A 23,662-nucleotide genomic window follows, 5' to 3' on the forward strand; every position below is an offset into this window, starting at 1 on the left:
TAAGCGTAATCCTCTCAAGTGAATGAATTGTTCCTGAAAATCATACTTGCGTAAACTTTCAAATTCAGTTTACACATGGTGTTTTGTGACAGCTTACGAAAGAAATATAGTTTTACGCAACAATTTACTTTATAATTTTACGCAACAATTTACGTTATGTTGTTTTTGTTTTGATGTTTTATTGTTAATTTTATTTGTAAGTTTTTTGAAAAAAACATTCTTTCGTAAACTTTCTGTATCAATCATTTTACATATGAATGGTTTTATGCAAAAATGTACTAAATCATTTTACGCAACAATTTACGTTAAAATGTTTTTGTGCAACTGTAGAGTTGTCACTATAATTAAGAATATTTTTACGAATTATTTTCTGTGTTAAGTTCATAAAAACCATTCTTGCGTAAACGGTTGCATTCAGTTTACACGAAGGTTTTATGTGACAGTTTACGAAAGAATTGTTTTACGCAACAATTTATGTTAGAATGTTTCGATAGAATGTTTTTGTGCAATTGTAGAATTTTCACTGTAATTATCAATATTTTTACGAATTACTGTTCATAAAAACCATTCTTGCGTAAACGTTGCATTCAGTTTACACAAAGGTTTTATGTGACAATTTATGAAAGAATAGTTTTACGCAACAATTTATGTTAGATTGTTTCATTAGTTTGTTTTTTTTTTTTTTTAGAATTTTGAATTTTATTTATTTTTTAATTAATTTTAAGTTTTTCTATTATTTTTGAATTTTTTTGTTAATATGTGTTATTTTCACTATTTTTTATCCACTCAGTACAGCATCCCAACATACTGCGAGTTCTGTTCCTCACTCATCTGGATGATGGATAAAGCGTGTGTCTGCAAACGTGAGTTCAGCTCTGTCCTGTTTAATCACATCTCAGTCTGGGAATGTTTTCATTCGTAATGTTATAGAGGGACTCAAGCAGAGTGTTTTCATGCCTTCATTACAGCAGTAGTGTGATTCTCATAAAATACATTACATTTTGGTTAAAGAACATGTTTGTGCCATTTTTAATAAAACCTTTAAAAAAAAAACTTAAAAAAATCAGAAACCATAAAAAGTCATTACTTGAAATAAAATGAACATTAACTAAATATATATATATTAAATATATTTATATTAACTTAAATCAATTTTTTTCATATAGTTGTCAAGGTTGCATTGTTGAAGTACTAAAATAAAATTTAAATAAACGAAAACTTGATTAAAAAAAATACACCCGCTGACAAAAATAAAAAACAAATTACTAAAACTTTACCTAAATTAAAATGCAAACTAAAAAATAAATAAAAAATATTTATTTTAGTTCAAAATATTAACCAATCTATATCAATAATAGTAAAGTTCTTACAGTTCATTCTTCATAGTCTGGAGTCTCTCTATAAGATTCTCTTTTCCCGTATTTTGATCACTTAGTCACTAAGTGTTTGTCTTGAGAGCAGCTTAATCAGATTTTTTCCCTGTAAATTCGTCTGATTTCATCTGGACGTGATTGATGACATCTTCTCAGTCTCATTTTCCTGTTGATGTGAGCAGGAAACGTGATGCTGGTTCTCAGATCCGCCGTTAACTGTGTGCTTGTTGTTTCTGGTTTTCTTCAGTCTGTCGCTATGCGTGTCACAGGAAGTGCTGTCTGAGGATGACCACCACCTGCAGTAAGAAGGTAAGAGCTCCTTAAAGTAGTGCTTGACCGACAGATGTGTCATCCATCAGATAGCCTGTGCTCTAGATATTGGATTTGTCCATTGGAAATCTTAAATGTCTCAGAATATGAGTCATAATGGTCATCAGTTGTATGTGAGTCCTCTTTGAACTACAGCCTCTTTGTGCCTCAAACCTTCATTAAAGTAAAACGTTCATCGAGACAATCTCTGATGTTGTCTTGAGTAAGACTGTAGTTCTTTTAAAAGTTTGAAGTCTGCATTTTTTCAGTTTCAAGTAGTTTTAAACCTTGAATTTGAACGGTTTTGAAGGCGGGACAGTCAGTTTATCAGATAGAAAGACAGACATACAGGTTGTTAGGGCGTTGCTATGCAGTTTCTTGGGTATTCTGGGAGGTTGCTAGGAGGTTGTTTTGATATTTGAGGTGGTCGCTACTAGGGTGTTGTTATGCAATTGCGAGGGTGTTCTGGATGGTTGGTATGCAGTTGCTCAGTTCTGGGTCGTTGCTAGGGTGTTGCTATGCAGTTACTAGGGTATTTGGAGTGGTTACTTCTAGGGTGTTGCTATGTGGTTGCTAGGATGTTGCTATGCATTTCCTAGGAGTCCTGGATGGTTGGTATGGAGTTTTCCAAGTGTTCTGAGTCATTGTTAGGGTGTTTTGATTGTTGCTAGGCTATTTGAAATGGTTGCTAGGGTGTTGCTATGCAGTTACTAGTGTATTTGGAGTTATTGCTACTAGGGTGTTTCTATGTAGTTGTTACGGTGTTCTGGATGGTTAGTATGCAGTTCAGGTGTTTTGGGTCGTTGCTAGGGTGCTGTTGTGCAGTTCTTAAAGCGCTCTGGGTGGTTGTTAGGCAGTTGCTAGGGTGTTCTGTATGGTTGCTAGGAGGTTGCTAGGGTGTTTCTGTGCAGTTGCTAAGGGTATTGACACTGTTTTCCTAATTATTGTTGTTCAGTTGCTTTGACGCAATCTTTTTTGTTTAAAGCGCTATATAAATAAAGATGACTTGACTTGACTTGGTTTCTAGGATGTTGCTATGCAGTAACAAGGATATTTGGAGTGGTTGCTACTAGGGTGTTTCTATTTAGTTGCTATGGTATTCTGGGTGGTTGCTAGGGATTTGCTATGTAGTTGCTAGGGTATTTGGAGCGGTTGCTACCAGGGTGTTGCTATGTAGCTGCTAGGGTGTTCTGGATTGTTGGAATGCAGTCGTTCAGGTATTCTGGCTTTGTTTAGGGTGTTGCTAATTGCTATGGTATTCTGGGTGGTTGCTAAGGTGTTGCTATGCAGTTGCTAGGGTGTTCTAGATGGTTGCTAGGGTGTTCTAGATGGTTGCTAGGCAGTTGCTAGGGTGTTCTGGTTGGTTGCTAGGGTGTTCTAGATGGTTGCTAGGCAGTTGCTAGGGTGTTGTGGGTGGTTGCTAGGGTGTTCTAGATGGTTGCTAGGCAGTTACTAGGGTGTTCTGGGTGGTTGCTATGGTGTTCTAGATGGTTGCTAGGCAGTTGCTATGGTGTTCTGGTTGGTTGCTAGGGTGTTCTAGATGGTTGCTAGGCAGTTTTATAGGGTGTTCTGGTTGGTTGCTAGGGTGTTCTAGATGGTTGCTAGGCAGTTGATAGGGTGTTGTGGGTGGTTGCTATGGTGTTCTAGATGGTTGCTAGGCAGTTGCTATGGTGTTCTGGTTGGTTGCTAGGGTGTTCTAGATGGTTGCTAGGCAGTTTTCTAGGGTGTTCTGGGTGTTTGCTAGGGTGTTCTACATGGTTGCTAGGCTGTTGCTAGGGTGTTGTGGGTGGTTGCTAGGGTGTTCTAGATGGTTGCTAGGCAGTTGCTAGGGTGTTCTGGATGGTTGCTAGGGTCTAATAGGGTGTTAAACTTAAACACGTCCCTGAATATTCTCTCTCATATGATAAATGATCTTTCTGTGCCATCACCAGTTGTATGTGAATCATCTTTGTGCTTCAAACTTCATTACAGCGTCATATCTTTCATTTGCCTGTGTGTGTGTGTGTGTGTGTGTGTGTGTGTGTGTGTGTTTGTGCGCTCAGTTTGACCCCGAGCTGTCTTCACGGCAGTTTGGCGTAGAGTTGTCTCGTTTGACGAGCGATGAGAGAGCCGTCCCGCTGGTGGTGGAGAAGCTGATCAACTACATCGAGATGCATGGCCTCTACACCGAGGGCATCTACAGGAAGTCTGGATCCACCAATAAAAGTAAAGAACTCAAGCAGGGGCTGGACACCGGTGAGCTACACACCAATGACATCTTACAGTAACATTGAGTCAAGTAGAAACCTTCATGAACAGCACTGCATGTTTGCCTTCATTGCAGATGTGAACAGTGTGAACTTAGACGACTACAACATCCATGTGATCGCCAGTGTGCTGAAACAGTGGCTGCGTGACCTTCCCAACCCCCTCATGACCTTTGAACTTTATGAGGAGTTCCTCAGGGCTATGGGTATGAGCACATATCGGATTTACCAAACTTTAAGAATAAAATTAGTTTACAGTTACTGCTGTTTTCTTATTTTCATACATTTTGTGTTCCCAGAAGTACTTCACAGGAATGTTCTTGTTTTTTCTTAAGATTGACAAAACTTAAGAACAGCTCAAATGCTGAAAAGAATTTCTTAACTTCTTCCTTAAAGGGACAGTTCACCCCAAAATTTTAATTCTATCATCATTTAATCACCCTCATGTTGTTCCAAACCTGCATGCATGTCTTTTCTTCTGTTGAACACAAAAGAAGATATTTTGAAGAATGTGGGTAACCAATCAGTTGACGGTACCCATCGACTCCCATGGTATGGGAAAAAATATTATGGTATTATTGTATTCATTGATATATGTCTTTTGTGAGTTTGTTGTGAATTTTTTTTATCTTGTTATTTTAATATTTTAAGATCACATTGTAGCTGATTTAGGTGGATATAATGTGTGTGTGTTGTCACTTTGGCTGGTGTAGGTCTGCAGGATAAGCGTGAGGTGGTTCAGAGCGTTTATTCGGTCATCGATCAGCTCAGCCGAACTCACCTGAGCACACTGGAGAGACTCGTATTCCACCTGGTCCGGTGAGACGATAGCCTGGATGCGTTTACCCAGTGCTTGTAGATACAGCAGGATGGTCAAGTTATGTTTCATGACTTGTGTTGGTTTGTTTCAGGATCTCGTTCCAGGAGGAGACGAACCGCATGTCTGCCAACGCACTGGCCATCGTGTTTGCTCCCTGCATACTGCGCTGTCCCGACACTACTGACCCGTTACAGAGCGTCCGGGACATCAGCAAGACCACCGCGTAAGACACGCTTTATGCTACGCTCAGGACACAACACCAGTGTACCGCATACTATGGAAGCTTATGACACAATTCAGATTTGTTTCCTCGCAATTCTGAATTTGTCAGAATTGTGAGAGGAAAAAGTAGCAATTATTTTTTTATTTTTGAGATGTAAACTCAGAATTCTGAGGAAAAAAACATAAAAATTGCAAGAAGTAAAGACAGAATTACAAGAAAAATGCCAACAATGCAAGATGTGAATTCAAAATTCAGAGAGAAAAAAAAGAACAAGAAAAAAAATCTAAATTTTAAGACTTTAATTTAGAATTACAAGACAAATGTCAAAATTGCAAGAAGTAAAACAGAATTCCAAGAAGAAGAAAAAAAGTAAAAATTCCAAGGAAAAATCTTCAAAATTGCGAGAAGTAAACTTAGAATTCCAAAAAAAATGCCAACATTACGAGATGTGAATTCAAAATTCAGAGAAGAAAGTCTAAAATTTGAGACGTCAACTCAGAATTCAGAGGAAAACTTTAAAATTATGAGAAGAAAAATCGGAATTCCAACAAAAAAGTAAAAATTGCGAGATGTAAAATCACAATTATGAGTTTCTATATTTCAGCTGCAAGATACAAACTGTGAGAAATTGAAAAAAAAAAGATAAAAAAATTAGCAATTACCTTTTTCATATTTCTATTCTTTGGCAGAAATAAGCTTCCATAACATAGTGTATACTGCCTTACATTTGATGTTTTTGTAAAACCGAATACATTTGGTTATTTAGCACGTTCAATACCATTTATGATATGTGTTTAAACTTTCCCTTCTCAGGTGTGTGGAGCTGATCATCTGCGAGCAGATGAGGAAATATAAAGCCCGTCTGAAGGACATCAACACGCTGGAGTTTGCCGAAATCAAAGCCAAGAGTCGGCTGACGCACATCCGGCGCTCGATGGTGAGCCCCAGACTGACCCAGGACCTGCACCCTGATGCCTTCCCATTCAAACCCCGCCACACTGTGAAACCTCACTTTCCATGAATTGCACCCGATGCACAAATCCCATGTTCCCCATGTCAGGAGAACTATTGAATAGTTTAGCTAAAAGATGATCTAATTTAATGATTTAGTCACATTTAATAACTTTATGAATGTGAGTGTGTGTATATTTTAATAACTTTATGAATATTATTTTTTTTTGTTTATTTTATATTTATTTTTTATATTTTAGCTTACTTTTAGGCTGTACATGTAAAAAATTGATAAATTCATCCATTTATAATTTATAATATTCTTTTATAATAACTGTCTATTTTTTGTAGATATCTTAGTTTATGCTATAAATATAAATGTTATATAAATATATTTATTTTTAAATATTTATACTTAATATACTTAAAATTCTATATATTCAATTTATTCAAAACTTGTAGTTTAGAATTTTTTAATAAGTCACATTTAATAGCTTTATTTTGGCTATAAATATAAATTTTATATATAAAATGTATGTTTATATAAACTAAATAAAATTAATAAAATAGACAAATATACAATTTAAAAAATATATAAATTAAATTTATGTTGCATTGATAGATTGTTTTTTGTTTTTTTAGATAAAATCTGTTGTTGACATTTGATAGTTTTTTATAGGATTATCTAATGTTTTAATTGCTTATTTTGTAATTAATTATTTTTTTTAATTAAATTATTTTATTTTTATGTTTACTGCTAGAATCAAATCTGAAAAATCAGTGTTTTAAATTGTATTCAGTCATGTCCCAAATTCTGGGATAAAGAGTTTTTTATACATTTTTAAAAAGGCTAATACAAGTTTCAATTCAATTCAAGTTTATTTGTATAACGCTTTTTACGATACAAATCATTGCAAAGCAACTTTACAGAAAATTCAGTTTCTACAATATTTAGTTTGACCTTCTCAGCTTTTTTAAAGCCTTCTTCATGGAAAGTGTCACACCTGTTTACAGACAGACACTCCACTAATCCTGTTTTCTTCCCTTCACTCCTCTCCTGTCCTCTTCTACCCATCCTCCTCTTCCAGAAACCAGTACTAATTGCGGTTAGGTTTATTGGCATTACCAGAACGGCCACCCCGGTATGTATCCACGCCGAAACATCCTCGTCCCAGTGTCAGTGTAGCATCGTTAGCTGCCATCCGTGGCTTGATGACGTGTTCATTTGCGTCTGTTGTATACATTCAAGCTAATTATGAAATGCTGTCGTGTGATTGGTTGTGAGGAGCGGCCTGATGTCAAGTCCTGTTTGTTTTCCGTTTGTCTTGTTTTCACGGCGCATGCGGCGTGCTGCTGTATTACTAACACTTCCTCTTCTTTTATTTCTCCCGCATCTGCTTCTCGCTGCGTTATCACACAGCCAAACGCAGTTAAGAAGGTAAAGCTCAGTGACTGTGTGTGCAGTGCTGTCTGTCAGTCGTGCTAGACGTTGTGTTTTATTCATTCACATGCGAACACAAGCTGGAGACGCACTTATACGCGCTTTATAATAATCTGACATTTTATATAAACTAGTATAGAGTTATGCACAAATTATGTGAGTGTTAAGCACACTAGCTTGCACTACTGAGTGATATCTTAATTTTGACTAAATCTTTAATTTTATAACAACTTATAACATTTATATAGACATTTAAATAATAATTTTATTTAAAATTTAATTTAACTGTTAATAGTAATTCCAAATTACCTACACTAAAATATCACTTAGATATGAAAGCTTTAGTTTCTACGAATTATAAAGCATACACTTTTGATATCTGAAAACAAAATTTTCATAAATTCTTTCATTTATTTTTGTTTATTTAATGTTTCATTGATAGCTTAATTTATGCTATATCTGTAATGTTTAGGATTTTTTTTACCATTCACATTTGATAATTTTATTTTGACTATAAATATAAATTGTATATGAACATAGATGTTTATTTATAAATATATATATATATTTTTTTTTTTTTTTCACTTTTTACTTTTTTTTTTTTTTTTTTTTGTTTTATATAGAGATTTTTTTTTATATATTTTTGATTTTTTTGTTTTTTTTTTTTAAAATTTAAATTTTTTTGCTTTTTTTTTGCTATAATTAAACATTTTATATATGTTTTAAATTGTATAATTGTTGTCTATTTTTATTAATGTTACATTGATGGCTTAATTTAGACTAAATCTGTTATCTGTATTACAGATATTTGTTTTATTTTATAATTATTTAATATTTCTTTTATATGTAATGTTTATTGTAATGTTTACATTACATTTGAATAACAATTTAATTGAATTTAAATACTAAATGGTAATTACAAATTACATACAATGCTTTTCAATTCGATACTCAAGCTTTAGTTTCTACGAATTGTGAACTCACTGAAAACCGATATTTCATCTTTTAAATTTATTAGTGTTTGTTTTTAAAAACTGTCGCCCTAGAGCTTCATATCTTGTTTTCAATACATTAATGGTCAAAACGTAATAATTATAGGGATGCACGATATTGAATTTTTGCCGATATCCGATATGCCAATATTTTTCAACTCATTTTTGCCGATACTGATATATTTTCCTTTTGTTTGAAAACAGTTGCCGATATCCGATATGCCAAAATTTTTCAACTCATTTTTGCCGATACTGTTATATTTTTATTTTGAGCTTATTTGTTAGAATTAAATAAACAATAATGAAGGTTTTTTGACAGTACATTGAATCTTTGATGCAAGATTAACCCTAACGTTTTATTTTAAGATTTAACATTGGTAGATGGTATAAAGCAAAAGATTTGTAAAAATTCTAAAAATCTTTTAGAGCTTATGATTTGTTTAAAAAATAATACATACTACACATTAATGAATAAATCGGTATATATGAAATTATTTAATTTACAAGTTTTTTATTTATTTTTAGCTTTTATTTTTTTATAGCTTTTGACCTTTAAATCAAAACATACTCATTATTTTATGACTTCAATTACTGCTTTATTTAATCAGAAACACAGTCTAAATGTTATTTGTGTAGGCTATTTTACTTTTAATTTAATTATAAGTAGGCCAACAGCGCCCCCTACATTAAAAACTCCTTGCTGACCTGATCTAATTGCTAACCCCCCCATGAGCACATGTGAGTTAACGCATTCCTCTTATCGGCAAGACATATCGGCATAATTTTTCATATCGGGCCGATGCCGATATTTACATTTAAAGCCATTATCGGTTGATTCCGATATCAGTCCGATAATATCGTGCATCCATATTTTTTTTATGTAAATCTAGCATGACTCCACCTTTACTCACTGATTACTCAGTTCTTATGCGCCGGTCTGCTGTTTTCATCAGGGTAAGGGGCGATTACGCAAAAGTGGGTGCCACACGCCCTCGCCGCCCCTGAGCCCTCGGGCAGCAGAGGGGGCGGAGCCAGGCGAGGAGGGGGCGGAGCCTGGGCTGAGTGAGCAGCAGCAAGCAGCCATGCAGCAGGAGGAGAAAGTCTTGTCTCAGCAGATAGAAAACCTGCAGAAAGAGAAGTTAGTAAAGACTTTTTGAGTCATGATTATGCATTATTTTCTTTTCTAGATTTCTTACTTTGGTTTATCGCTTCACTTTAGGGAAGAACTGACCTATGAGATGCTGGCTTTGGAGCCCAGAGCGTCCGATGACGAGATGCTGGAGTCGGAAGCATCTTTCGGAACAGCAGACAGCTCGGAAAACCTCATGGAGTCGGAAGGCGTCATGTCCGATCAGTGGGGTAATGATGCTAATTTGTTTACAAGAATAGATAGTTCACCCAGAAATGAAAATCCTGTCATCATTTGATCACCCTCATGTAATTCCACACCCATAAGACTTTGGTTAATCTTCAAATTAAGACTTTTTTTATGAAACCTGAGAGGTTTCTGTTCCTCCATCCAAAGTCCAGGTAAACAAAACTTAAAAGACCCAAAAAGTTAATAAAAAAGGAATTTTAAAATGAATCCATATGAATCAAGTGGTTTAAAACAAGTCTTGTGAAGAGCTTCTATCACTTTACAGACTCTTAGTCAGAATTTAGGATGAAAATGAGAATATGAGGGATAAATCTGCAATTTACAAAATTGTCTTTACAGTGGCACCCACTGTGTAAGGGTCCTACATCGTGTCATTTATTTATTAAAAATTAATTTGTGTTTCGAGGAACCAAAGTCTTATGGGTTTGGAACAACATGAGTGTGAGCAAATGACCACACAATTTTCATTCTTGCATGAACTAACCCTTTAAGAACGGCACATTATTTGAAGTGTCAAATGTCTCTTTTGTAGAAAAGAGCCCCGGCACCGTGTCGGCAGCACGCTGGAGGAAGTCCGAGTCCAAAAGCAGACGCGGTTTACAGCGTCAGCCTGAATCTCTGGACTCGGTGGACTCGGCCGTAGCCTCGCTGTCCTCTGTGTCGTCCACGCCTCACTATCGGTTTCGTTCGTCTTCTTCCGGGCCTCTGTTTTCCTCTACCTCTCCCGGCGGGGACTTGCACACTCTCCCCGACCAGGAGGGCTCTGAACAGGCTTCCCTGTCCGTCCGATGTGCCTCCAGCTCAGAGAAAACCCGTCCACGGCCCAGAGGGAACCAAAGCTGCCCGCCAAAGTCCCGCGAGCCGGGGGAAGGCAGCGGCGGCGGCCGAAGACGAGAGCATGAATTCGTTTCTTCTCAGCCTTTGGTGCTGTACGGGAGTAATGAGTTTATGGTGTGATGAGAATGGTGTCCAATGTTACCCAGAGCTGGTAAAGCAGAAACACCAATGGATGTCCAAATAACATTCAAAGTGAAAGAGAAAAGGCTTGGGAATCAACCATCAATTGCTCGTCCTTGCGGTGATCAGAATTGTTAGGAAGGGACTGAATGAGGTTTTTATGAAATTACGACCTGCTGACTGTAGCGGACCTGCTGGCCCGGTCCGTTTCTCACAGCAAGAATAGTTGAACAGAGAAAGAGCGATTTCTAATCAACTGAGCCAATGAGAAGTCAAGCGACTTCGACTGACTGCATGCCGTATTGCTACCTTTTTGATTTCACTCTATGATTAAAACCTTTGATAAAGTGCTAAATATGTAAAATAATATTATATTGTTGATGAGGGTCGAACGAATCATGTAAATAGCTGAAATCCCTGTGCTGCTGAGTAACGTCTCTTTGTGTTGCAGATTGAGAGCTAGAGCGTGTGAATCTGGTGTCTGTCTCTGGATGTGTGTGAGTCTGACAAGAACACACATGGTTTAGGTCTTATTTCGTCCCATTTTTGCGTAAAGAAAACAGTCTTGGTTTTCTTTATGCGAAATGGATTTGAAATCTGACCCGGACATGTGCTTTAACCCATGTTTTTAGCTTTTTTGGTTCCAGAAACATGTTTTCCCTTCAGATGAAAAAGCAAAGGGATGAATAGGGATGAAAAGTCAGATGTGTGTTTGTCCCATGATTCTTTGCTGTGGTTTTACTCTCCATTCTTTTTTTTGCATCAGTGTTATGTGCAACCAAATCAGGACGTGAAAATATATTTTGTCTTTTTTTTGATTAATTGCTTTTTTTTTTTTTTAAAGTATATTGTGTTTATACATGCTGATATTTTATTATGAATTTCAAGAATATGAATATTTTTGGTGTTCCACTGTGCCGTCTGGAGTCACATGTTGTCCTTAGTTTTAACTTAGGGCTAATTTATCACAAACATCCTCTAGCTGCAGATTTTTACCCTTTAAACTGTCATTAGTATATTATCATGCAAATTCATAGAAAACAAGGACACATAATGGCAAAAGCTCCAAGCTTTTGTATGAACTATATAGTATGTTTACGCAGTCAGCATTGCTGTTTATGTGCAGGGAATGTGTCTCCAAAAGCTGTTTACTATTTTCGATGTGCTGTTACAGATATTTATGTCTATATCGATGTCATTTCAGTCATAGCCTATTGCAAGAAACCATCACCATGGTGCAATATCAACAATAGACATTAAGCTATGTTTTTATGTTCTGATAAGTATACTTGGGTACTATCCTAATCTTAAGTCCACTAATGCTCAAAAACAGCCGGTGAGAAGGAAACGGTTGTTTTTTTGCATCCTGCATAAGTGAATGTAATCACTGTAGCATGCCACACTATTGTCAAATTTCTCTTTTACAGCCACTGTATTTAAGACCATATTGGAGGCCGGAAACATACTCTGTGCAAAAATGCAAACCTGAATGCAGTCCCATACATATTTAACATATATTAAGGTGCCGTCACATTAATTCTGTGTGAGAGAAAGGTTATCATCCATTCCTACTGGATTCCTGTTGGAATGAATGGATTTCACATACGAAATTTCGCTGAGCAACAGTAAATGTCACCGCACCTTTTTACTATGGCTTCAGAACGCATTGCCTTATGGAAGCCTATTTCTGCCACATAAGAAAAAAAAAATTGCAATTATTACTTTAAATGTCATGGCATTAAATGTAGAAATCCTCAAAAAAAAGACTAAATTTTGACTAAAAGTTGAAATTATGACATACTGTATTAAGTCATAATTATGAGATAGAAGTCAAAATTATGAGATTGTCGAAGTTATAACATAACAAGTCAAAATTATGACTTAAAAAGTAGAAATTCACACAATAAAAGTTGAAATTATGACTAAAAGTTGAAATTATGACAATACTGTATTGTCATAATTATGAGATAGAAGTTGAAATTGACATTGTCGTAGTTATAACATACCAAGTCAAAATTATGATTTAAAAGTAAAAATTCACACAATAAAAGTTGAAATTATGAGATACTGTATTAAGTCATAATTATGAGATAGAAGTCGAAATTATGAGATTGTCGTAGTTATAACATACCAAGTCAAAATTATGAATTAAAAAGTAGAAATTCAAACAATAAAAGTTGAAATTATGACACTGTATTAAGTCATAATTATGAGATAGAAGTCGAAATTATGAGATTGTCGTAGTTATAACATACCAAGTCAAAATTATGATTTAAAAGTAGACATTCACACAATAAAAGTTGAAATTATGAGATACTGTATTAAGTCATAATTCTGAGATAGAAGTCGAAATTATGAGATTGTCGAAGTTATAACACAATAAGTCAAAATTATGACTTAAAAAGTAGAAATTCACGCAATAAGTTGAAATTGACATACTGTATTAAGTCATAATTATGAGAAATCAAAATTGAGATTGTCGTAGTTATGACATACCAAGTCAAAATTATGACTTAAAAGTAGAAATTTACACAATAAAAGTTGAAATTATGACATAGTGTATTAAGTCATAATTATGAGATAAGTCAAAATGATGTCTTTGATGTAATTAAGACTTAAAAAGTCGAAATTGACAAATTGAAATTATGACTTCAATTTAAATTGGCATACTGTACTAAGTCATTCTAAGATAAAAGTCAAAATGTCTTTCTCGTAATTGACATACTAGGTTGTAATTATGAATTAAAAAGTCGAAATTGACAGTGTCAAAATTATGACTTTAAAAGATAAAACTGACATACTATACTAAGCCATAATTATGAGATAAAAAATCAAAACTGTGGCTTTAAACGTTAAAATTTTTACATACAAAGTTAAAATTATGAGATAAAAAGGCAAAAAAGTATTGAGCATTTTTTAAAAACTCAATTGACTTAAGTTCTCCTTTTAAAGTCATAATTATGCCTTTTTATGTTATAATTTCAATTTGGTTTGACATCATTTTGAATTTTAAAGTAATAATTATGGCTTAGTACGTCATAATTAAGATTTTTAGAGTCTTATAATTTTAACTTTTCATTGAAAGCATGATTATTATTATTTATTTTCGGAAATGGGTTTCCATAATGGGATGAGTTAATGTCAAATATCTGTTGTTAATCCGGATTTAGGTAACTAGCAGTAAACATGTTGACAGGTTAACTAACATTAACTGAGTATATATGTTAGAACATTTATTTGATTTAGTATATATGTTAGAACATTTATGAGCTTTAAGCGCACTCTTCAGGACGCAAAGATCCTGCGTTGAGAAAAGCGTTTGCACACGTAAGAATGTAGGGTTAAAAACAAGGGATGTAGGCTGATACCTTGCATATGATGATTGTTCTGTTGAATGATCCTGCTCTGTGTGTTTCGATTCACTGATAGTCTCTACATTTGTGTGTTCGTTGTGTTTGTGCTCTTGTGAGCGCAGTTGTAAACGGTGCAATGTGTGTAATATTTCTTTAATGTGCAAATGAAAGGATGTAAAAAGAAAAATGAACATAATCACTGTCTTATTAAAAAAAGAAGAAAATGAACCTGCTCAGGTTTTTCTAAGTCTGTTGAGAGAAAGAAGGTTGAAATATGATTTCTATTTGTCTTTCCGTCAGTATTAACCATTTTATTGTAATAGTGTCTAAAGAGAAATATGTACACATCCTGTTTTAATGAGGCTATTATAAGTGCTTAAACTTATATAATTAGGCTACAGTATTTTGAGTGGACTTACCAAACGTTCACAACCTGCATTTTCTGTAACTTTCATGTTATTTTCTGAAAATTCCTTAAAAAAAAATATAACAAACGATAAAAATATAAACTAAATGCTATAACATTTAGAGTAGTTTTTCATGATGTTAGTCAGTGTGAAGTGGGCGTGTCCAGATTCGTTGCCTGTTGCTGGGCAGAACAAACCTTTGGAGTTAAAATATAAAACAGACTTCTCCTTGATTTAGACTCGAAATAATGTGTCCTGGATTTGTGCTTACACAATGAAACTGTCAGATTATTTGAGGTTTATTATAATAATAAAGATTGTTTTACTGCAGTAAAATAATAATGGAACCCACTATAGAGACTGTTTTCGCATTCCAAATCATTTATTTTTATAAAACAGTCATAACTTAATAATTTTCAACTAAAATATTGTATCTGATCTGAACTTCTCATTGTTCAACTCTTCTGAATATGAAAAATGTAAAGTTTTGATTGTTACTGTGTCACTACTGTATTTACCCCTTTTGATTAAAAAAAATGAGATATTCTTTGAAATTTCAAATTATACACAAAAAAACGCTAACTAATGATTACTGAAAAACAGTACAAATTTATGAAACTTGCATATTTATTTCTAACAAAACACCAAAACAACATAAATATAACTGAAAAGTTTACAAACAAAATTTTACTTGCATAAACTTTAAACTTGCATTAAAAGTGAGCATTTCTTTATGCTGCAGTGCTTCATCAATAGATACACATATTCATGTTTATTAGCAGAATTCACTCCCAAAAGTGTGTGAGATATGAGGAAAAGGCGAAATATATTTAACAGAAGTTTTAGACACTATATAACTTCAGTTCAGTTCATTTTTCAACAAGTTTTTCTGACACCTAATTGTAGGCTGCTCCATACATACCCGGGTCCAAAATGACCCGAACACGAAATGTGCAATGCATTATTTAAATGGTTATATTTCATAACACATATTGTTAAAAAATCTGAAAAAAAAGATGACATGAATTTCAAAGGTCTTATATGCAAAGCTGAATTTTCTGCATCATTACTCCAGTCTTCAGAACTTATTCTAATATTCTGATTTATTATCAATGCTGGAAACAGTTTTTGCTGCTTAATATTTTTTTGGAACCTGTGATACTTTTTTTCAGGATTATTTAATAAATAAAGTTAAAAAGAACAGTGTTTATTTAAAATATAAATATTTTCTAACAATATGTATTTATTATCACTTTTTATGAATTTAATCCATCCCTGCTGAATAAAAGCGTGTTTAAAAAAAAAAAAAATTATTACTGACCCCAAACTTTTGAACGGCAGTGTATATTGTTAGAAAAGGTTTCTATTTTAAATAAATACTGTAAATTGTAATTTTCCCTGTGACTGTAGTTCTGTGTGTGGGACAGTGACAAAATCACAACTTCTGCAGTTCACTTTTACATTCAGCAAATAACAAAACAATCACCATGGCAACCAAAGCACAATTCAAACCTACACTAAGATATTGTTTTTTTTTTCAGTGAGTATAAAGAAATATAGTCAACAAACTGCAATACATTCAAAAATTTAATAGGTTACTATAAGTGAAAAATATTATTTTAAAAAACGCAGTGCATGTAATTCTACAATGAAATATTGTAAAACATCTTTTCAGTAAGTTTAAAAAATTTTAGTCACCAAAATTCTACATTTAAAAAAATGATTTAACTAGAAGTGAAATATATTATAATAAAAAAAAGGCTACATTAAAGAATGGTTAACTATGTAAGTTAAAAATATTTTATTTAAAAACACAATTTAATCTTATAAAAAGTATAAAAAAAATAGCCACCACAATGCTACATTAAAAGAATTTAAATTGTTAGTTTTTTAAGTGATTAATTATATTTATATATTTATGTATATATGTAATTTTACACAGTTTTCTTAATATGTAAAATATTGTTCGTTTTTTTAACAAAATGCTACGTTCATCATTATTATCTGTCATTTTACACTGTTTTCTTAATATGCAAGATATTGTTCGTTTTTTTTCAATTCTAAAATATATTTAAAAAACATAGTCAAAAAATAAATAAACAAATAAATAAATAAATAATTTTACTTTGTGTTAACCACACGTACATTTAAACTCTTTTTCCCCTCTTACAGTAAGTATGTTGTTCCGGCTGCCCAATCCTCGTCCAGCACTTCCTGCAAAAACTTCTCAGTTTTGGCTCCATAACAGTTCATATCGCATATTTAATTTTTTTCCCTATTAGTATTATTTTTTTTTTATAAAGATTTCAAAGTATTGACTGTGCAAGATGTGTTTTGTAGGGTAATGTTTATTGACAAAGCTGTCTGTAAATTAACTTTTTTGTTTTTTTTAAAGCTCATTTTAAAGTCACGTTTAAATGTCATGCGTTTCTTTTTAATTTCTGTTTTAGTTTATAATCAGGTTTTGGTTTTTAGATTTGGTTTTGCTTCCCTCAGGTGTCAGAATATAAGAACTCGTAATTTCATTTCTACATCGTTACATATTGACATGCATTCATTAAACGCTAATAATCCATCAATATTTCTGCTCGGCTCCGGATAAACCATCTGTTTTTAATAATGTTCTCAAAACGTTTTTGTGTATCGTTCAAGAAACATTCAGAAATAATGATCCATGATCAACTCCAGAAGAAAGTGTACAATTATTAATACAAAAACTGAATAAAGTTTAAACAAAATTAAGATTCTTGTTCTTGTTCAATGATTTGTACTAAAGCGCAGAGTATTCCAAATTATTATATTTAATAGATGAAGTGAAATCAATAAATAATAAATCATAAATGAATATTAGGAAAATATAACAACGTTGATAATTTGGATGCATCAAATGTTTTTGTATTTTAATACAAACACTAGCTAAACTGTAATTAATAATATATAGGTTAATAATTTTGTTTTTAAAATATATATATAATAAAATATTTAGTTATTAAATAAATAATTTTGTAATATATGAATAAATAATGCATTTATAAAATAAAGTTAATATTTTAGTTATTTCAATAAAAAATAAATAATTTAGTTATTAAATACATTTGTCATAAATAAACAATATATTTGTACATTACATAATTCATAAGTTAATATTTTAATTCTTAAAATAATTAAGAAATAGTTTAGTTATTAAATAATTCTGTATTATATAGAAATAAATAAGAGTTCTGCAAATTAAACAATATGAGTTAATATTTAGTTATTAAAATAATTAATCATTTAGTTATTGAATACTTTTGTAATATAAAAATAAAGAAATATTTGTTAATAAAATAATATATACCTTAATATTTTTGTTATTAAAATAAATAAATGAATAAATTAAATTATAAATATATTAAAATAAATAAACAATTTAGTTATTTAATAAATATAAATATACATTTAAATAAGAAATGTGTAAATTAAATAAGATATATAATAATAAGTTAAGTTAATATTTTAGTTACTGAAATGAATAAATAATTTAGTTATAAATAAATAACTGTGTAATATATAAATAATAATTGTAAATTAAATAAGTTAATATTGTCATTATTAAAATAATTAAGAAATAGTTTAGTTATTAAATTATATAAAGAAATTTGTTAATATGAATTAATATTTTAATTATTAAAATAATTAATAATAATTTAGTTATTGCATACACCCACACACAAGCATATAAATGAAGTAATAATTTAACTACATAAAAATAATATAATAATAATAACAACTAAATTATTTATTAAATATGATATTAGTCTATCTAACGGACATCCTGATTTAATCTACACATTAAATTCATTTACAGTAACAAACCTTTCTAGTGTGACATCAAAACAGGAAATGATTCCTATCTGTGAAGGAAATTCAAGAGCCAAAGAAAATGTTTTTTTTTAAAGAAATATTTTATTATATTGTGCATTGTTCTGACCACTTTTTGTCACGTAATCTAATCAAATTTGTACAACATGCTCAACGCGAGGCGCTTAAACAACAACACAACTGATAATAAATCATTGAAACCATTAAAGTTCAGACCCTCTGAAGTACAGTATAACACACTTGATATTGAAATGTGTTTGGATTTAGAAAACAAATAAACCACATACACATAATTAAAACACTAGTGAAAAATACCAAGTATAATAATGAAGCGTTTCATGCCCTTCAAGTCTTCAGTCTGATCAATCTTTGGTCTTTTCTTTGCTTTCTGAAATGATGATTTAGTGTCACTTCAATCTAAAAGGTTGTTTGGAAACTGATTATATTTTCCCCAAATCAGGTTATAAAATCTTGATCACACAAACACTCAGAATCACACAATCAGTCATTCTCTCATCAGTCTCTCGAACCCAATCAAAGAAGCACACGTCTCTTTGGATTCTAGCTGACATCTAAAATTGGAAAAGTAGCAAAGAAAAACACCAAATCTGAGCGCTTTGACATTACACCAATGAAGGTGAAATGTGTTTCAATTGAAGATGTTAAATTTTGTTTCTTTTTGTAGTTTTTATTTTTGGGAGGGATATGGATTTTGTCATCATCGTGTAACTTTATTTTGTCACTCTCTGGATCAGACGTCTGATATTTTTCATCGTTGTTTAATTTACGAGGCTGATGACATCTTATAAAGCTTTCAGAGTTTGGTGAACCGACTTCACCCGTATTTTGGTTATTTTTCACTTATTCACCTTCCTTACAAAAATGAAACCTGAAGACACAGAAAACATTCCTCAGTTTGTATAAACCGGCAAAAAAATCCCAGATCAGGATGAGTTTGATCATCAGGTTTGGAGAAATGTAGCATTGCATCAGTGTCTCTCCAATGGATGTGAATGGGTGCCGTCAGAATGAGAGTCCAAACAGCTGAGTAAAACAACACAATAATCCACAAGTAATCCAGTTAATGTCTTGAGAACCTTTGCTTCTTTACAAAACAGTGTTGTTTAGAGCTGTTTGAACGCTGCTTGATCTGTGCAGATTTCTCTCCTGATTCACACCAGAACACTTTTTCACTGCAGGAAGTGTTATTATGGATTATAGACTCTATGTATTTGAGTTAAAAACATCTTAATGCTGGATGTGTGTTTCATTTAAACAGCTCTAAACTTTAACACTGATGGACTGGAGTGCTGTGGATTACTTGTGGATTATTGTGATGTTTTTATCAGCTGTTTGGACTCTCATTCTGACGGCACCCATTCACTGCAGAGCATCCATTGATGAGACACTGATGCAGTGCTACATTTCTACAAACCTGATGAAGAAACAAACTCTTCCTGATCTTGCATGGACCGAGGATGTGTATAAACTCATTTTTGGGTGAACTGTTCCTTTAAGAACATTTTTGGGTGAACTGTTAATTTATTAAGGAGTTTTTCCTTCACTCCGTTCGCAACATCGCAAATAACGAATAACAACCTTAAAATAATGGATCAACAACTTGATCTCCTTTGGTAAACGTAAAATGATTATCTTCATTCAGCAAACGGAGGTAGAACTGAAGAACTGAATTAAACTGAGGTCCATTCGTCTGATCCGGATCTGAAGTCAGATCATTTATAAAGCAGCTTCATAAAGATATTTATATCTTTATGTGGAAAATAAATATATACTGTGAGGTGTAAAAGTCTGAGATCACCTTATTGTCATTTAAACCTGGAAAGATTTTTTGTTGATGTAAAAGGAAGATATTCAGATTCTGTAGTATTTCCAGGTGAACCTACATAATGAATCAAGCAAAACTCATTTTGTTCAAATAGTCAGAATTTCTCATATTAAACTAGAAAAGAATTTAAAAAAACCCAAAGATTTTTCTGGCTTTTCAATCAGGTCTCATTCATTAATGCATTAGCTAACATTAACTATGAGCAAGATATGTTTTTAAAGAATTTTTTTTTTAAATCCTTGTTAATGCTACACTGTAATTGAACTATGAGCAATATATGTTTTAAAGCATTTTTTATAATAATAATAATAATAATATATATATATATATATATATATATATATATAATGTATTGTAAATAAAGATTATTGGAGTATGGAATTATTTTATTTTATTGGATTTTTTTTTCTTAAATTTTTTATTTAATTATTTGTTAATTTTTGTTTATATTTCTGAATTGATTCCAGATTAATTTTTTAGTTGTTTTTTTTTTGTGTTGATTATATTTTTGGTTGTTTGTTGTTTTTAAAGATAAATGAAAAATATAAATAGTTATTTTTATTAATATTCACAATAATAAAAAAGCACATAAATTTAAAAAAAAAAATACTATTTCAGTAATTGTTTGTGAAATGTACTAGCAGTTTCTGAATTATTTCAAAGTTATTTTTTTGTGAGGTTAATAGAAATGCAGTTCATTCATTAATTAATGTTATAAGATACAACTTTTGATTTTAAAACCAAAAGTAAATTAGAAATATACATTAATTAAGATTAATTAGTGCTGTAGAAGTATGGTTCATTGCTAGTTCATGTTAAGTAATGTAGTTAACGAATGAAACCTTCTTTAGACGTTTGGACTCTTTGGATAGTATTTGTTCATATCAAAGTAATAAGATTGAGACGAGGACGAGCGTCATCAGAAATATGAGGTAGAGAGAGAGCAGAACAGACCTCTGACGAGTGACAGAAAACACTCAGGCATCCTTCAAAACATTCATCGGTGCTGACAGAAACACGTTCATCTGAAACGGGTTCAAAGCGCTCCATCTCTGGGACGTCGTGGATCTCTCGGAAGGAACAGTTATTAGGGCTGTGCAAGTTCACCAAAGCCGACAGAGCGTCTGTGACTTCATAAAGCTATTCAAACTCTCAAACCATTGAGATTTTTGGCACAAACATCCAGAGCACTGATCTGACCCTGAGGAACGCCTGCAAACTGTGTTTACAGGAGCTGGAGAGACAGGCCACGCCCACTCGCATGATTGACAGGCCTGTTCTTCCCCTCTGCAGAAAGACCAGCAGGATCCTCCGTCTGTCCGACATCAGAGCTGACGGTCCGCAAAACCTGACGAAACATTACCATCAGACAGTGATTTCATATCAGGGTTCTTCATGTTTACTAATAGCATTGACGTTAGGCAGTGATTTAATATAAATTGCCATCAGACAGTGATTTCATATCAAGGTACTTGACGTACTAAAATAACCACAACTAAAATAAAAATTAATAAAAACTATATAGACATTTAAATAAAACAAAAATGAATACATTTACATTTAGCCATTTAGCAGTCATTTATAAAAAGAGAATTAATAATTTGGAATTTAGTAGTTTTGAGGTCAAAAAAGAGCAATGATATAAAAAATTTTGTCTGTTACCGGTGTACGTCACTGGATACACATTTGCATAATCCCCGCCTGCTGAAATACGAACAGAGTCTGATCTGCCCACAAACAAACACTTCTGTTATTAGTGCGTTCACATCATGTTGAGAAGACGCGGTGTTCAAGGATACCACAGAAATACAATTCAAGCCTTTTGTTGTGTGCTTGTCATTTTTATCAAGAACTGCTTCTCTAATCTGGGCTTTTATCTTCCTTGGCTTCTAATCTTCTTAATTTGGACTAACAAGCTCTCTGAACCATGAGATGTATGTATGTTTGATTCATTTTTGTTAAATTTTGTATTTTTTCAATTAAGCGCTCAAAAAGGTTTTTGTGCCAATATGTGATGTATACCTAGTGCAGCTTTAGGTTTCCAGGTAAAGCACGATATTACTGTCTTACTGAAGTACTTCTGATAATTCACTGTGAACCTAAGAATATGTCGATTATTGTAGACTGATGTTGTTCTAATGACTTCGTTTAATAATAAAGAATGTAGTGTAGCGCACAGACTTTATAATCATAGTGAAACTGCTGTTTATTGTGCTGCACTGGCAGTTATAGGGTTAATGTTTTTGTGTTTTATGGCATTATCATAAGAACGGATTGAGCACTATATTGTTTTATGTAAAGGTGCTTTGTCGATGGAAGCACTGGCTCAAGGACTCATCTCTGAGCCAATCATAACAGGCTTGTCCAGCTGACCAATCAGAGCAGAGTAGGCTTGAGGAAGGGAGGGGCTTGCTCAGAACGAATCATTTCGAAATCATTGGCAAATAACTCTAATAATAAATGTATATTCTGAGAAAATTACAATGTTTTCTAACCTTAGATGCATTTAAACCTGTTGAAGGAGACTCCAACACAATATTAGGACACTTTAAAATACCATATGACCTGCTCTTTAACACAGTACACGTAGCAGGGTTTTTTAAAATCATACAATAATAATAATAAAAAAAGACTGAATAGAAAAAGAATAGAGCAAGCTAGTGTTAGAAGCCTTTTTTGGCTTTTGTTAATTGGATAACTAGATAAAAAAACAAACTTTAGGTTGGCTTGAGAAAGCCTATTAGTGTTTGAGGGCTTTTTTGGATTTTTTTAGCATTATGATTAGCATGTTGCTAGCATGATTAACAAGTAACCAGCATGCTTTTTGTTTGATTGGATGTTTATAGCATGTTTCTAGCATGATTAGCTAGTTACTAACATGATTAGCAAGTGACTAGCATGTTGTTATCATTATTAGCAAGTAACTAGCCTGGTTCTAGCTTGATTTGCAGGTTAATAGCATGTGGCTAGCATGATTAGCATGTTAATAGTCATGAAACAGGCAAACAATAAAACAATAAAACAATAAAATTAGCATGTTACTAGTGCATTTTTAGTATGTTTTGCTTGTTTGTTTAGTGTTTTAAGTTGATTGGCATGTTTTTATAGTGTTTTTAGTGTTATTAGCAAGTTACTAGCATGCCACTAGCATGTTTCTAGCATGATTAACATATTACTAGCATATTGTTAGCATGATTAGCAAAGTAAATAAAATGTTGCTACCAAGATTACCAAGTTACTAGCATGTCGCTAGCATGTTTCTAGCATGATTAGCAAGTTACTAGCATGCCGCTAGCATGTTTCTAGCATTATCAGCATGTTACTGTCATGCTGCTAGCATTAATATGACAAAAACAATAAAACAGCTCAAACTTTAACTGAAATAAAAACTAAAATTAAAATGAAAACCGAAAACATAAAAGAGCTAAGCGTTTCATGCTGACTCATAATGAAAATGTAACTTCGATACACAGAATTAAAACACCTGCTATAAACACTGATCTGT

General features: G+C 32.6%; 2 protein-coding genes across 5 annotated transcripts in view; one reads left to right on the forward strand and one right to left on the reverse strand.

Moving 5' to 3' along the window:
* Positions 1–778: 778 nt before the first annotated feature.
* On the forward strand, positions 779–11,637 carry LOC109076510 (unconventional myosin-IXAb-like). Of its 4 annotated transcripts, none has more exons than XM_042714968.1 (12): positions 779–863; positions 1,621–1,682; positions 3,725–3,917; positions 4,006–4,134; positions 4,642–4,747; positions 4,840–4,971; positions 5,785–5,908; positions 7,011–7,064; positions 7,343–7,360; positions 9,309–9,493; positions 9,575–9,714; positions 10,266–11,637. In XM_042714968.1, exons 1-12 carry the CDS (start codon positions 836–838, stop codon positions 10,688–10,690), a joined length of 1,596 nt encoding a protein of 531 aa, XP_042570902.1. In that variant the 5' UTR covers positions 779–835; the 3' UTR covers positions 10,691–11,637. The 4 variants fall into 4 exon arrangements, with proteins under 4 accessions (XP_042570902.1, XP_042570904.1, XP_042570903.1 ...); XM_042714970.1 differs by having other exon boundaries at positions 3,752–3,917; XM_042714969.1 differs by lacking the exon at positions 7,343–7,360.
* Positions 11,638–20,833: 9,196 nt separating this feature from the next.
* Positions 20,834–23,662, reverse strand: part of LOC109076506 (protogenin B-like) — a 31,046-nt gene continuing 28,217 nt past the window's right edge. Inside the window, exon 14 of the mRNA XM_042715888.1 lies at positions 20,834–21,505. Coding sequence (XP_042571822.1) covers positions 21,383–21,505 — 123 coding nt within the window. The 3' untranslated portion in view covers positions 20,834–21,382. The remainder of the gene's footprint in view (positions 21,506–23,662) is intronic.

Source organism: Cyprinus carpio, chromosome A25, assembly GCF_018340385.1.
Source record: "Cyprinus carpio isolate SPL01 chromosome A25, ASM1834038v1, whole genome shotgun sequence".
In the NCBI taxonomy this organism is placed as follows: domain Eukaryota; kingdom Metazoa; phylum Chordata; class Actinopteri; order Cypriniformes; family Cyprinidae; genus Cyprinus; species Cyprinus carpio.

What these genes read in the sequence shown, in the direction of transcription:
- LOC109076510 (XM_042714968.1), top strand. Translation starts at nt 836, where the DNA reads ATGATGGATAAAGCGTGTGTCTGCAAAC. An exon ending in CCACCACCTGCAGTAAGAAG is followed by an intron (nt 1,683 to 3,724) that starts GTAAGAGCTCCT and finishes TTGTGCGCTCAG; the next exon opens with TTTGACCCCGAGCTGTCTTC. An exon ending in GGAGTTCCTCAGGGCTATGG is followed by an intron (nt 4,135 to 4,641) that starts GTATGAGCACAT and finishes TGGCTGGTGTAG; the next exon opens with GTCTGCAGGATAAGCGTGAG.